The following is a 17,103-nucleotide window of genomic DNA, read 5'->3' as shown; positions in this document are numbered from 1 at the left end:
AGGGGCAGGACTCCACTTTGAGGGATAAGGATGCTCCATTTGTGCCTGAAGCTCTTGTGTATTCCTAAAGAACTGCTCTGGCCAGCTGGTCAGTAATTCATGAAAGACTTGCACTTCTCTTATGAATTTCCTCAAATGTTCGAAATAGGAAAAGTACACAGCTGTATTTTTGTCTGAAGGGAAGTTTAACTGCTTCAATAACAGTATTGGTGTTTTCAGGCTCCAGATACTTTAGCCTTTTATAATATTTGTGCTCCTACTTACTGTCATGTTTAAACTGTTTCAATTTAAAGCCTCCACTGAAAACACATTTCCCAGCAAACCTCTATATTATATGCATAAAATTAATGTAATTAATGAAAAGACTCTCAAGAGTGAAATCTTAAAAAAGTATGTTGTTTTACATAGTTCTGTCCACTTTGAAAATTATGATTTTTTTAAATTAATAATATAATTGTCAGCACATTCTCTTTCTTGAAAACAGACTTCATCTGCTACAAGAAAATTAATGTTTTGCTTGAGGCTTTGGCCTTTAACTAATGCAAATTAGAGAAATTGATTAACACAATACAAAAAGTTATACCTTCCCCTGTAATACATTTTTTATAGCTGTGGCTTGATAAATTAGTATATTGTGTGCTTTTAAATGAATATGATTTATTGCTGTTGTCTACCATATGAAGAAACACAAAAAAATTGTTTTCAGGATCATTGACTTGAACATATCAATGGCACTGTTGGACAATTCTTGCTGAGTGTTAAGATGATTTATGTAACAGACCAAAGGTTTCCACAGTAATGCATTATAGTCTCAAGCTATCAAGCCTTGTTCATGCAGAGACAAAAGCAGCTAAAAATCACTTGCTTCTGAAAGTCCTCTATTTAGAAATTAGAGATAAGTTTGATCCTATTAAAACTCCTGAAAATATCCACTGTCAAATATATTATCCTAACTTTCAAATTTGTATAAGGTACGTGGCTGTTTTTCTGCTTCTAATGAGCTCATTGTTTTTACATCACCCTCGATTCATAAGTATTTCAGTTATGTAACAACGTGTTCAATAATAGAAGAGGAGACAGCCTGAAGCATCTATCTTTTAAAAACTGGCATCTTTCCACAGTTCAGATGCAGAAGCCTTGGTGCAAGTGAAAAATTAAGACATGCTCTACATAGTTGGCAGAACCATTCATATCATTTAAATTAAATATCTATAGGCAAATTCCCAATTTTTGAGGAACTGTTGCTAATATGAGATTCTGTTGAGTAAATGCATGGTGACTGATGCAACCACTGAGCACACAAATTAGACTTAGTGAATGTTGTCTTCTGTGCTGTTACACAGAACAATTCTGCCCTTTCCAGAGGGATTTACACTGGATATTTGAAAGGTTGCTGCCTCTTGTGGTCAGTCAGTTTGAGCCTTCTCTTTTGATTTGCCTTCTCTGATCACTTCTTAAAGTTCGATAAAAATGATTTTGAAACATAAGTTTTCCTGGCCAATATGCAGTTATCACAGTAGAGTACTTAAGGAAAGGGGTTGTATTTGTATTTCCTGCCAGCATTTCCCTTATTTTTCTGATGAGTAACCTCAAAAGTAAATACTAGATTTTTCTGTGTGTGTGTTATCAGCACAGCAGGATGCATAGCCCTAATTTATGTGTTGCCAAAGTAAAGAACTGTCTCCTGAAATACACTTCTTCTCACTGTCCCAGTTTTGCCCCTCCTTCCATAGCTTGTTGATGGATTTGGCCAGGCTAAGGGGCGTAAAATGTAAATTGAAGAGGACCAATGGGGTCTTGTTCAGAAACAAAAGCTTGGATTTGTGTTGGACAGTGAGTCGGGGTTAAGTATTAATATAATTTTATTCTGGCAAGCTTTTCTCATGAAATGATACACCGAGGTAGCATGTAGATAATGAAGCCTCTTGATCTCAGAGTGGGCATTTCAATTATCTGTTTTATGAAGTTCCCATCATTTCAAGCAGAAATGTCACAAATATTTAGCCAGAAACATAGAGTATTGTCCTCTAAATTTGGCAAGACATTCTTAATTCAGCCCAGAGGCTGGGACAGGATGGTGACTGCTCTGGGAGTAGGAGTTCTTGCTGCAGGGTTAAGCTCGAGAATGGCTTTTTGGTCAATTTCCCTAAAATTTCCCTTTACAGAAGAAGGTGACAATACAACATTCCAGGAGAGCCCATTGCCAGCAGTGGATCACTGTGGATCACAAGTGGATGTTGGCATCAAGGGGGCCCCAGATGGTTACTAGAAGAGGTTTTCCAATGGCAAGGGGAGAGGTGGCAGGAAAGTAGCAGTGTCTGAAGCTTGTAGCTGCTATTCACAGGACAAACACATGTCCCACTCCTCATGCCTTTCCTCTGGGCACAGCTGCAGCAGCCTTGTTCCTGGGATATGTTGGGTTTGCTGCAGATGTATCTAGGAATTTTGGGTTTGATATGCCATTGTGCTAAGTCATTACAAGCATCTGAACCAAGCTCCTGGACAAGACGAATGAATATCAGCAAATCGCTGTTGAAGTAACTTCCCTGAGGAAGTCTATATGCATTACATGCACACACTACTGAGCATGGAAATATCAAATTGACAGAAAATATAAGGTGAATAGCTCTGCAGATGCTTTTGAATATCTATCCATACCATTAGCATATAGCTTGGATTCTGCCTAGTTTTGCTGAAATAGTACAATGGTTTATGTCTTAAGAAAAAAAAAATTAAAAATAGAGAAATATAAGAAACATTCTAATTTGAATTATATGTTATTTGGTATGTCATTATGGCTTTTGCTATTCTAGTCCTATGTTTAAGTGTAGCGGACAATAGTATTGTAGGTGGTGTGGGATCAAATACACTCTTAATTGGTTTGCAAGCAACAGCCATGGTGTGATTTTTTTTTTCTTACCCATCTATTTTATATATTATGTTATTATATATCTACACATGACACAACTTGGATTGTGGAGCTGATAGTGCTTTATACTTCCTTCTTAATAAGTGAAGCTAATGTCCTACTGGCAGTTCAATTGATTCCACCATTTTTGAAGTATTACTAGGTAAAGGTAATTTGAAGCACAAATAATCAAAGGTCAAACCTGGTCCATCCATATGTGACATGCAAAAAGAGGTGCACAAATCAGCAGATATGCTAGGTGCTTCCAATAGCCTGTCAATATTTGATTTAGGAATATTTGCTCTTAGTTGTGAACTTAAGTCTCACAGAACAGTGCAAGAGAGAGAAAATAGATGTTAATATGTTCTACCTGCAAAACCAGGGGAGAGAAAACTCTTCTGAGGCCATAAGTATTTTGGGACAGTAGAAAAGACACAAACATAAATGTCATCTTTTCACAGCGAATTAATCCCTCCTGGGAGCTGTAGGCTACATGGATCCAAGATCACCAAGACTACTGTTACCAAATCTAAGTGTACCTGCAGGGATAGTGCTGGTCCAGGAGAGCATTATGGATGTTTTCCCTTCCTTCATTTCTGTTCCTTGCTGTTTAATTATTGTGGTATTTGGTCTTAAACTCACTTTAGACACCTTTTTCTTCATCATGGATTTTATATAATAGTAATTAGTAACTTGCTAATGTATGCATTGTCCCTAATACTTTTATTTGGCTTCATGAAATTTATACATTGCTACTGAATAAATGTGATGTTCTCTTTGCCATGTTTAAACCTTCTTTTCATTTAGTGAGGGTCTATTTTACTGTATTTCCCCTTGGAGAAATGGCTGCATTATGGCTTGTAAAAGTGGGGGCAAATGCAACTTACAGAGGTCGGTAGACTCACACCAGCTTGCCATTAAGGAGAAAGCTGGGGCAAAGGGAGAGCAAACTCCTGTTCTGTAGATGAGAAACACAGATGGAATGCATGGGTAGAATCAAAGTCCTCACGCATAACGGTGATGAACTCTGTTCTGTCGTTTTCATTTTTGGGGATTTCACTTTGGCCTTTCCAGTTTCTAGACTTCTTGTTCTATTTCATACTAAGATATTTGGTAAAGAGATTAAAACCTTTTTGGGAAAAAAACAAAGCAGCCAAAACCATGGCAATGTGCATTAGAGGAGGTTTTTCTGTGTTCACCAGCACACTGAAAACATTTAATACTATTTGATTTTGGTCTGATTTAAGTTTATATATACATGCTTGTACAGAGGAGAGTAACCTCAGGCATCAGGAGGACATTATTACTATGATGACTAATGAAAAATCCCTTTGTTTGTAATTGGCCATTGATTCTTCCCTTGTCCTTCTGCATGAATTCATACACTGTACTGTCCTCCATTTGGAAACATATTGGGGAAAACATTTTCTTCCAATAGCTGCTCTTTGAAATTGCGCCTTCATACTCATCCTTTGTGGTGATACTTTTCAGGAGCAGAATGTATTTAAATCCTTGCATTTCCAGTAACAAAAGCAGCACTCAGAGCAGGACTGCTGTGCTGAAGAGGGGCAGGAAGGGTGGGAGTAGTCTCTGTGCTATAAATCTCCTGACTGTGGGCATGGGATGTGCAAAGACTGATCACTTTGCAAAGGAGTTGGCTGTTCTCAGAAAAGCAGAGCAGGCTTCCAGGCGGAGCCATTGCAACTGATCTATTTAACTCTTTATTATGCTTGCATTTTCCTTTTAAGAAATATCCATATACTCATCTATCCCACAAATGAGCCTATCTGCTTTACAAAAACTGTAGATAAATAATAACAATAATCCACCTTGGTGCATTCCTCTGACTTTGCCTGTAGCTTTTCCCTGCACAAGATTGAGTTGGATGACTTAATGGCAGCAGACAACAAAACATTAACAGTTGTTTGGTGGAGTTAATAATTCAGATAACTGACAAAACATATGTATAATTCAGTTTATGGATTAAGAAAGAAAAAAAGTTTATTTTTTTAGACATTCAAATGTATTTTTATAAACACAAAGTATACTCATACTAATAATGTACTCTACTCTTTCTTTTTCTTTGTAGCCGAGTGAATGCATGGCACTCCCATAAGAATAAAAGTGGTATCTTTCTTCACTCTGTAATTCTTGGTCTGAGTAGCAGGGAGTAAAATGAACCATTTTGAGCCAATATTAATTTTATAAATTTCATTCCCTTTTCCACAATTCCCATGAAAAAGGTATTCAGCTAGATGAACACTCAGTAAATTTTAATAGGACCCTTTAAATCCGTTTGAGTTCACCTTCTTTAAAAAAAAATATTTCTAAGGGAGAAGTATCATAGAGGCATTTTTTTCTCCATGCATAATGGTGAGAGTCCACTTGTATAATATATACCTCTTGAAAATATTCTTTGTTAAATTGTAGGTTGTGCTTAAAAGTATGTGAGTTTAACTCTTTTTGTTTTTCTGTATGACTTTCATTGTTATTATTGACCAGTGTTCAAATGATTTTCATAGCATTTTCCATTTGTTGGTTTGTTTTTTTTTTTTCCAGTCTTTTCCTGGCCCAAGTCTCGAAAGTGAAGATTTCAACATACCTCCTATAACTCCTCCGTCATTGCCTGACCACTCCCTGGTGCACTTGAATGAGATAGAGTCTGGGTACCACTCTCTGTGTCATCCCATGAACCACAATGGCCTCCTTCCATTCCACCCTCAAAACATGGATCTACCTGAAATTACAGTTTCCAACATGCTTGGCCAAGACGGGACACTGCTTTCCAATTCCCTTTCTGTGGTAAGCACTTTGAGTCTTTCCCTTCTATTCCAAGTACAAAATCATGGAAATATGGATGTGTTTGAAATCCTTCACGGGGGCCAACACCTGCACCACTCACATTTTGGAGTGCACTGGCCTGACTGGGTGTTACATTGCATTCCCTGTGTCAAATTCCCCACTGGATTTGAGGGGAAATTTTCAGCTGAGTTCCTCAGAGCCAGGGTGTTACCTTCCACCACCCTTGGTAGAAGTGCTCCTGATTTACAGGGATGTAAATAATGACAGGAAGAGGCTCAAGGCTCTGACTCCTGCTGGAGCAGGGTTTGGATCCAGATGGCCGTTGTTCTGTATTTGTCTGATGAGGCTCTTTCCATTCTCATTTGCATGTGCTGAGAGTTGTACAAAAATTTAATATCTCCTTTCTTGTTTACCGCACATTTGGAAAACAGCAAATGTTATTTCTGATTCTAGGCCAAATCTTACAGCCTTTTTACAGTTCCCAGTCCTTAGCCAGCCAGAATCCAATTGAAATGACTGGACAACTTGCTTATAAAGTCTGTCAGATAGTCATTATGGTCGTAATCTTGTGAAGCCTGATATTATAAATCACTTCTTTGAATGTTAAATTGCTTGCAACAACTGCAGAGCTACTTTACACGTTACATTTTCAAGTGGGCTCTACAATTAATTAGTATACTTCTTGCATAGCAGCTCCAGACAAGATTATTTCACATTGATGTACAGTTCTAACCCAAAGAGTTAAAAATCCCATGAAAGGGAATGTAGCCTTACATTGTGTGTATCCCACGGCACTTAAAGCACTAGGTGGGCTAAATGGGCTGCCCAGGAGCTGCAGATCCCAACAGCCAAAGATAAGAATCTATTGTTCCTAGAGATAAAGGGTCTGGGCTTCTCACCGAAAGTTCTGCATTTAGGGACTGAAGCTGTTCAGGCTTCCCAGCTTGCTAGCTCCCCACCACATTATCTAAAAAACATAAATCAGTCCTGGGAACCTGAGAGCTGACACAACACATGGAGGTTTGGGTAGTGAGGGATCTAGGTTCAACACTCCATCAGCCCCTCAGACTAACAGTCCCAGAGCATGGGGCTATGGTGGCTGGAAAAGACTTAGCTTAAAACAAAAATATGCCTTGTCATATGGCGTCATTGCAACCTAATTAAAATAAAGCTACCTTGCTTTTGAGGAGCTCTGCATTCCCTCAGAGGATGTCCAAAAAGCAGAGGGCACTAGTACTGGCTTCTTATATGTTGCACAGTTGTTATTGATTTACTAGGATGTTGCACACTTTGTGTTTGAGGTCAGAATCTGACCCCAGGGTTATGTTCAATAATGGGAGGAGTGGAGGAGAGGCAGATTTATGTAGAGAAATATAAATATGCTCTATGGAAAGGGCCTATATTTTCCTTGCTTGTCTACAAAGCTGATGGCATGCATTAAAGAGCTCAAGTGAAATCTTGTGTGGGGTTCTGAGAATCAGAGTGATGAAAAGACTTGAAAAAGTAAGAGAAATGCTTGACACTCTAGTCAAGACAGACAGTATTTCATTGAATTGACCTCTTTTGAGCCATGGTTATGGCTCAGAACTATGTATTCTTTTAAGCTGTGATATTTCACATTAACCTTTTGCAACAAGCTCTGAACAAAGGGCCTCAAGAGTGTGTAGATCATTGCAGTGAATAATCGCATTGAGGGCAAATAAAAAAAAGTTGAATAACATAGCTAGGCAATTTTGCTATTGGAACTTAGTGAAGATCAGAAGAGATGAAAATCAGATGTCAAGAAAATACGTTCTGAATTTTGACAGTAATTTCTGAGGATTTGTTCAATAAATAAAGCACGATCCTTGAAGTGTCATGCACTAAGTCAACTGTTATCCCTAACTTGCATGCCCTTTTTGCACAAGAGTGCCTCTTACCTAGCAATAGTTTTAACTCAAGCTGGCTTGTCTGTGCAGGGGATGAAGCTACAGCTCATGTTAGTGCAACTGGTACGATGTTAACACCTCGATTTCATACAGTTCAAACACTGTTTGGCAGCATAGCTCCTCTGATTTGAATTTGATAACTTGAGAGAAATTAACTTGAGGGAAATAATTTAACTCTTCAGTGAATTCAGTGGCTTCTTCAGTGAATAGAATGACCTCATTGTTCTTTTGGCTTTGCACTGCTGAAGAAAAGCAGGGGATTTTGTAGAGTTAACATTCTTTACTTAGTTTTGAATCTTTATAATCTGGAACATTTAACATTTTTTCTTCAATATGACTCTTTTCTTGTGCTATTACTCATCTCCAAGTTTCCTTTTTACTATCTTATCAAACTGATCCATTTAACATGTTTTTGTCTAAATCACTCCTATATTGCCTCATATAGAACATAATTTATAAGTTTCTCAAATCTATCTAAACCTTTGGTTCCATATGATTTCTAGTATATCAAGTACCATTTAGTTTACATGAAAAACATGTGTCTCACTTCATTTTTCAGGGCACTAATGGGTATTTTTAGAAAAAATATTCTTAGAAACAAATCTGTTGGCTGTTCTCTATCCCTAAATAATTTCACATCTTCAGCAAATTTTACTTACGTTGGGACAAATTCAGCTGCATTGCAATGTGCCTGTGATTGAATTTGGTTATTTTTTTTCTTTAGTTTAAACATCCTTCTTTTTAGCTAGTTTTTAACCCACGTTGGTATTTTAACAATAATACCTTCTTTTTTTATCTGTATTAGAACTAGTGAGTGTTTGTGGTTTTTTATAGCCAAAGCATTACTTAATGCTAGCCAAATGTGAGAAAGGAATCTCAGTGAGCTCAGAAACAGATGGAAAATAGTTCATATAATAAGTATAGTGTTTTTCTTCCATCTCAGCTACCAGGTGTTTTCAGATGAGGATTTCTGTGATTTTGGACAGATTGAAAATTGAGGATGTACCCTTCCTAAAACCCCTTCAAATCTCCCCCCATCAGAAGTCACTGTTTCATACTGTGCAGTACTCCCTCCAAGCTGCAGATGAAATCCCTTTCAGTAAGGATGGCAGGATTTACCCCAATCTCTCTAAGAATTCTCCTCTGTGGAAGTGCTTAAATACACACAATAAGAGCTCACTACCAGCTCAGTGAATTCGTATTACGGATTGGCTTCTTAAAGATTTTTACACTGTGGGAATTCTTTCTAGAAAAATTTCTCAGCACTGGGAGATAAAAATTTCTCATTGCCATTGACAGTGTCTTAAATTTGGAATTAACTTTCTTTGAAGTTTTTTTGAGTGATTTGGCTTTCATATTGCATGCCCACTATTAAAAAAAAAAAAAAATCAAACAACACCACTAAAATTTTTCCTTCTCATTATTCTGCTGTCAGTTCACTTATTTACTTCTGTTTGTATATTTCTGTATTTTTTCTTAGTTGACAAACAGAATATACACATGCACATGGACATTAATTTAAATCATGCTGTCACTTGCAGATTTCTTTAGGAGCTCATTATATCTGGAGATCAGGGCTTCAGAAATCTACAAAATTTGTGCAGAATGTGTCACAGTGGCATTAATCCACAATCCAGCCCCAATAGGGAGCCCTCTAAAATCCTCCTTCAAAATGGATATGACTTCTATTCCTGCTTCTTAATTGAATGCAGTTTGATACAGATAGAATTGTTTGTTTAACAAAAATATACTTATGTTTCTGTAAACGTGTTTGCTTCTATATAATGGAATAGGGATCCCTTCCTGGTTTCCTAGCAGCTAAAGACTGTGGGTTTGGTTAGATCTCAGTTGGGGCTTGACATGCCAGCCTTTCTCTGTCAGTGTGGGTTGTCCTGAAATATCCCAAAGGATATTGGGACCACAAGAGTTACCCTTCTAACATTTTCAAAAAATGCATGTTGTATGAGAATGTGTATCTACCTGTAAAAATGCTTTTAAATGTGTTTTAGAAAATTTGTTTTTCTGTGTATCAATAAAATTATAGACATTCCAGCTTCTTTAGTGTATCCTGTAGATAGCTGGTTTTTCTGCGGGAAACCTGTGCTGTTTTTACCTGCTGTAAAAACAGTGCTGTTTTTACATAGTGGGGAAAAAAAAACCCAACCTATTTATGGAATGCTTTAATTTGTAATCTTGTGCTGATCTTTTTGAAAATGTGGTTCATGATGGTACATCATAGAAAATTTATAAAGAAAGAAATAGAAGATTTCAGTTTCTTGAAATGCTTCGAATTTCTGGATTTGAAGAGGTAAAGATGTTAAAAGACAATAAAATCAGGGGCTTTATTTCCCAAATGCTCTACTTGTGCCGGCAACAAAAGCCAGCATAATGTATATACTTAGGTTTATTGTCATTTTTAGTATACAGTCAAGGCACACTTTGAATTCAAAGGCTACTCTACAACTCTTTTGACAACCACCACATCAGTAGGTAATGTGCAGGACATGTGAAACTGAAGCAAAAATGTTTCTTTAGGTCTATAGGGAGTGCAGTACATCGAGGAATTCAGATATATTAGAGCAGCATGAATTTCTAATATGTTGCTCTTATGGAAAAGACCACTGGCATATTGAATAATGCTGCTTTCAAAGCAGAGCAGAAAATGTGATTACAGACAATTTCATTGCTGTTTTTAAAATAAATATTTTTGAAATCTTGAGGTGTTTTATTTCATGTAATGCATAAAATATGTAACAGTGTGCTAGAGCTAAAGATCTTCTAGGTCACAGAAGAGTAGATGATGTCAGCTATAATTATTCAAATGTGGAATAATAGAAGCATTAGTTTAAAATAAAATGCATGTAACAAAAGCCCATGTCCTTATATAAAAAAAAAGCAATAAAAAGCTGCTCTTTTTTTTGCACACTTAGACAGAAGAATAAAGGCGATGAATAATTATTTAACATTATGCCCCAATTCATTAAAGCCTGAACAATTACATTATACTTTTTCATGAATTATTTTTTTTAAATATGCAACCCAGGAGAGATTAATGTCTTAAACAAAATGTGGTACTGTATAACAGGGAAGAAAGCAGACAGCTACATTTTTTTTTGCCATTTTTAATCTCAGGTAGAATGAAGTTAGTATTTCTTATTCACAGTACAGTTGCTAATAAATGCAATAAAAGAGACTGTTGTTGTTATATCTGGGATGCATTTAAGGGATTTTTTTTACTGGTTTCATACATGTTAGTATTCATGACTCATCTTGAGGCTGACCTATACAGCTGATTCTTTTTTCTTGCACCTTTAAGCATTAGCGCAAGCTACTGAGTCAAACAAAAATTCATTATTTCTGATAAACAAGATGAATGGCTTTCATAACAAAAAAAAAAAAAAAAATAAATTCATGTCTCCTAACCTAGAGTGTTGAGATTTGAATCATGTTTGGATACTTTTTTCTCGCTTGTATTGCATGCCAGTGGTAGCAGATATGTTTTGTCTCCCGTGAATACTTCGCATTTGTGCCTCATTACCAGTCTCTGGTCTTCAGTTTACATCAAAATTTATTGTTATGCTACCCAGACCTGCTGCTACCCCAAATTTTATTGCAGTGAGTTATTGCCATCAGAACCACCAAATCATAAAGCTAAGGTCATGGAACATCTTGTGTTAAAGTTGTTTGGTTTTTTTTCTCTTATTAAGCAACTTTGTATTCTTCTTTTCCCTAAAAAAAAAAAAAAAAAAAAAAAAAATTGAAAAAACCAAACAACAAAAAACCAGCAACGAGCAAACAACAACAAAAAAACCACCATGTTTTCCAAGCAGGTTTGTTTGGATTTTTTTTTTCACTGAAATAAGCCTTGCATAGAAAAAGGTTACAATAGTTAACTTATGTTTTGTCAAACACCCTAACCAGCTCATGTTTTTCAGCATAAATTTATTGTCTCTAGTAGAATCATGATTATTTATTCCATCAAGGACTCTGGGACATCATTTTTATCTTTTCTTTCTTCTGATGTGTGCTCCACCCTTTTGTCATCAGAAAGACAACAGAAAGGATATGTAGAGGAGCTGATTAAGATGTAATTTGATCAAGGTTTCATAAATACCTGCATATTGCATATCTGCTACTTTACTGTGCTGCAAAAACTTGAGATGTCAGAAATTACAGCTGTATAAAATCAGAGTGGAAACAAAGTGTGCATTTTTAGCAGTGCTAGAGCTATGACATTTAGCTGTAGTGTACTGTGGCAGGTGGTTGGTTCTCTGTGCCTCAGGATTAAATTCAAATGTACATCTCTCAAAAAAGATGTGCTCTGTCTGGGGCTGGACTTACAGACCCCACACTACAGCAGGGGGGACCAGAACCTTGCCATGGGTCACCTTCTCCCTGAGGCCTTCTCAGCAGAAAACATCATGCATTCATGGCAGGGGAAACATTGTTGGTACCACCTTGGCTGGTAGCACCTCTACAGTTTTTCCCCTCCCAAGGTAATATCAGCAGAGTAAAAGAAACCACTCTGTGGGTGCAGGGTGCAGATGGACTCCACCTTCTTCAGGTCAACTAGGACAAGAATTCCTGTGAAAATATTTGTGAAGCTTTTTTTTCTGGTCTTAAAGTAGTATCCGTTAAAGTTATACTTTCTGTCTCTAAGTACTAAGAGCTTACCTTAAAGATAGAGGAAGTAAATATTTGCACATAACTGGGAAACACAGTGTCCTGCTTATTTGAGTGTGGTTGTTGAGAATCCACGTGGCTCACATATTTCACAAACTCAATTGGAAAACAACTTCGGCATAATTTCAGAAATAACAAGGTGTCACATATTTTATTTTTGAAAACTCCTTCTATAGGAAATGCTTTGGTGACATTTTTCTCACAGTGGTTGCTCATTGTCTGATAGGAATTGATTTACTACATTAAAAAAGTAAGAAAAATAAATACGTTTAATTGTATAATAATTTTTTTCTTAGTCTTTAACCAGATAGACACAGGCTAAGACATGATGAATGTGGTGCAGAGAGAAAGACTTCAGTTGTGGGTGGTAGATTATACAACACCTCACATGTGAAGTACTCACAGGAGTGATTAATGCATAAGCAGCATCATAGCTGCAAGTGTCAAACAAAACAGATAATAGAGTATGCAAATAGAGGAAACATAACTCTCAGAAAATGTCAGAAATTCAGGGGTTTCAGCAGCAGAGATTGTTGACTTTAATCTGCTGCTTTTAACATTCCATGTAGTTGTCGAGAACAGCACGATAATGAAATGTTTCTGAAGACTCACACTTTGGCAAAAAAACCTTAGTGATCTTAAGTCCCGTATATGGAATGGAAGTGAAATGTCTTTCTGAAAAACTGTGAACAGACTTCTATGAAGACAAAAAGGAAGGAGAAGCCCATAGTGCAGATGAAAGGGAGGGCTTTGTCCATCAGGTGGAGTAGCCTCTATTTTCAACTTTTCTATCATTTAAATGCATGAATTTGCATTCTTTGAAACTCAGAAGCAGCTGAGAAGACTGAGCATCCCTCATGGATCTGTACCGTATTCACCCTCTCATCCCATTTTGTTCAGTCGCAGAAAGGTGTGTGGACAAAAGCAGCCCCACCACAGAATATTCTGTCTTAACTCCGGATGCCATGTGCATGCTGGAAGTTCAGCCCTGTCAGAGTGTGAATTATTCTCCTTGAATCTTGCATATGTAGAGTCATAGATGTTTAGCAAAACTTTTCTTTATTTTGAGGGAAAAAGCACACTCTTGTCTTTCCAAGTTGAAGGAATTTAAATGGTCCAGTTAATAGTCTCATGGGGTTTTTATCTGTTTTAGTTGTTTTTACAGAGTTTCAGGTATTGTTGTTTGAGTTTACCAGTGACTTTTTACATGAGGAATGGAACAAAAATATTCTACATGGTAGTGTTTTGAGATCTGAAAAAATAACCAGAAGTAAAAAAAAATAACTCATTTGTTGTTTTTACTCTTTTTCTTTCACGAGGCAATGAAGAAATGCTAAAAGTATAAGGATGTCTACTCTTCCCTAGTCCTTTTAATAACATAAAGATTCATTTTAGATTGATGTTTGCCCCTCTGTTCCCTCTTCCACCTCCTCTTCATTTGTACAAAGCCTGTACTGATGCTCTATGTAAATGCCATGTTGGGATTCCCTGTAGGCAGCGTGTAAAATCTTTAACCTCCACTGCCACTGTGATTCTGTACTTCAGCTGCATGCATGTGACCCAGGATCTCTGTAACCTCACTCACACACCTTTGAACTGCACTTTTGGCACATTGTACATGCTGTTGCCTCCATATTTGAACACTAAAGATATGAAAATGAATGTTCTTAATTCATTTTCTGTGCATGTCATGGATGAATGCAGTCAGAAAAAAGGGACTTAAGGTATAGAGTGGCAGCAAGAAGCATTATGGAGTGAGGAATACCTCCAAGGCATGCTTGTGCATATCTTTCAGCTACAAAATCCCCACACTGAATGCTTCTCATCTAAAGCAAACAAAGGAATTTCACTTTATTTTACATATTATCAGGGTGTATCCACAATTTCTCTTCCAACCCATGTGCAGGGACATAAAAGAGTCAAAGGAGATGTTGTAGGTGGTGATGGGTGCTCTGTGACCCAGAGTGGAAGTGGACTGCAGTGCTCAGAGTACATACACACATAGTACATACACACATATACATACATTCCTGGATACACATATATACATATATACATATATATGAACATTTATATGTCTGTATAAATATTTATATAAATACATACCATGCTGTTAATAACTGAAGTCCTCTGCTGGAAAGGGAATGTAACAGACAGGATGTAGTATCTGCAACATCCCCCTTTTCCCCAGATTGTGGATCCAAGTTGTTGTTAAACAGAGACTGACTGAAACTAGAGCCAAATTACCAAAGTAGATGCAACAGATTTAATTAAGGTACTTCACATGGCTGCATTATACAATTTCTTTACCAAATCCCTGAGTTATAAGTGAGGTTACAGCACCTGACAGTAACTTTGATATTGGGTACTTTTGCTATTGAGTTAATGAAGGAAGTAGGCTAGTTGCTAAAGTGAGACATGGCATACCTAATGGATAACAAGATGAAACAACTTCATATCACATCTTCAAAATTCTGCTTCCTGGCAGTAATGATATTGGGTTATTGGGTTATGAAGGTACCTTCACTTCATCCTTACAAAAGTTATCTAAACTGAAAAAAAATTTTAAAACTAGATATTCCAGTCCCTTAACAAAAAAAAAGGCCTGCTCATGGAGTATTTACAGGATCAAGCCCTTGATCCGAACACAATGATGTTTTTTATTTGGAGATGCAACTTCCTTCTAATATATTTTAAAATTACCTTCTTTCACACATAAAGAATTTCAGAGATTAACTCAGTAACTAAGCTTTAGTTTCCAACACATGCTTTAATACTCAAGTGTGGATCTCAGTTTAATGAATTTTATGACACTCCTCTTTCTTATGTAGTAGCATAAAAACTGTTTAGTGCAATGGGCTTAGTCCTTATGTGGTTATTAAGTGCAGCTTAAGTTACCTGACAGATAGTATACAGTGGAAAATAATCACTGGCAAAACTTTTGCAAGTTATTTTTTGTATACAAAACAACTGACAACATTTGAAAAATAATGCCATTGGTACTCGGTTCTTCTGAAAGCACCTTACTTGTGCCTTGAAGTGCTTTGCAGTCACTAATTAGCTGAGAAGGTATTTTACTCATAACAGTGCAAATAGATGTTTGCAATATCAGTCCCTCCTATCTGCCAAGATATATTGTAGGAGAGAAAATAATTTACTTTATTAAAAAGTTAGTAAAATGTAATTCACAACATACAAAGAAAAATGAATCCTAAGTTGAGAAAGAAAGATCTTAAAGGAAGAGGAAGAAAATTACTATGTAGGGCGACCTGTAATAATGAAAGTGTTACCAGGAGCTAATTTCATGTTTGGTGCTCAATAACACAAAGGTTGTTAGCTGTGTCGTGAGAGTCAGCTTTCAATATTAGAACTAGTAGATGTCCTCAGATGTAATAAAAGCAGGACTTAACTGCCATGTGCTACACAGCTCATATAAAGCTTTTACAGTGACTGCATATTATGGTAGTTGAGACTTTTAAGCTCTCAAGCAACCTGGAAGTGATACAGCAACGTTATTTAAGAGCCATGAAAAAGATGCAGGGATTGTTTTGCTTGTCCTTGAAATGCACTCACCTCTGGAGAGAAGTGAAGTATCTGTTTAATCGTGATGTTCCACTGCCCCAGATTTTCAGTCCAAGCCCTTAGAGGCTGGTTCCATAGCATACATGTTTCTTCTCAGTTGTAATCAGCTTTTGTGAATGCAGGGAGAGGAAGACTCACAACAGGGAAGTTCTCTGCCCAGGGCCTGGCCTCTGTAATTTTAATTGTGGCTGGCATTGTTGCACTGACTTCATCATGTTCCCTCTGCCTCTGAGCTACCTTTTAGGAGCTCTGTGACTGACTGAAAACCACAGTGGGATTTTCAGAAATATTCTGGTGATCGTCTCCTACTCTAGCAGGAGCTATCCCAGAGTTTGAAAAGAAATAGAATTAGATCTATAACAGATGCTTTCATTTGTTCATAAATTGTGAGAATTTAGATTAAAGGTGTGTCAACAAAATTGTTTGTCAAAAATGATCCATGCTCATAATGCCATCATAATTTGGAAATGTTTTTCTTTGTAATATTTGGAAAATCAGTGCAAGCTGTAACAAGACTGAAGAGAAAAATCATGATCTAATGTCCTGTTTGGAAACAATTTTTATTGTTTTGATTACTATATAATTAAAGACAATATAGGAAAGCTGTACAACAGAAAAAAGTCACATGAGTAACCTGACCTCTTAGATCCTGGTTCAGTGCAGGCATAATGTTGTGTTACTTACCAAATCACAGAAATTGGACCAGAGGGAGCCATAATGTCTCTCCTTTCATGTAGTCCAAGATAGGATTTTAAAAGGTCATCTCATTGAAAGCAGGATACTCCATAGGTTTTTAATTTCTGACAGATCTAACTAATTTTTTAGAGAGTTCATCTAGACTCCTCAAGCGAGCCCCAAATAGAGGTTCTCACCCTTAAAAAATCACCATACAAAACATGCAGCAGGCAGTGGAGGTTAATGAAGATAATTTAATATTTTCAACTGTCTGGTATTTATTTTTAAGGTATTATACATATGTATATATTTCTATTTATTAAGTGTATATTGATCTAAGAACATATGATAGGTAAACGATGTTGATGGAGCAGCTAGGAAATAAACAATCAAGAAGATGTATATTAACTCAGACTGTTTTTGTTCATAGCTGACTTGACCATTTAAGAAACAGTAGAAAAATAATCAGCTTTCTCCAAATCTTATTAGCATGTAATCATGATCCAGACTGTATTAGCCCATAAA

The 17,103-nt window shown here is 36.7% G+C and overlaps 1 protein-coding gene across 4 annotated transcripts in view; it reads left to right on the top strand.

Moving 5' to 3' along the window:
• Positions 1 to 17,103, top strand: part of TOX (thymocyte selection associated high mobility group box) — a 216,997-nt gene that overhangs the window by 124,128 nt on the left and 75,766 nt on the right. For all 4 annotated transcript variants that reach the window (XM_058833690.1, XM_058833692.1, XM_058833689.1 and 1 more), the window contains exon 3: positions 5,468 to 5,710. In XM_058833690.1, the coding sequence (XP_058689673.1) occupies positions 5,468 to 5,710 (243 nt within the window). The remainder of the gene's footprint in view (positions 1 to 5,467; positions 5,711 to 17,103) is intronic.

Source organism: Poecile atricapillus, chromosome 2 (assembly GCF_030490865.1).
Source record: "Poecile atricapillus isolate bPoeAtr1 chromosome 2, bPoeAtr1.hap1, whole genome shotgun sequence".
In the NCBI taxonomy this organism is placed as follows: Eukaryota; Metazoa; Chordata; class Aves; order Passeriformes; family Paridae; genus Poecile; species Poecile atricapillus.
The sequence above is the reverse complement of the archived record's forward strand: the minus strand, read 5'-3'. Positions and strand labels throughout refer to the sequence as shown.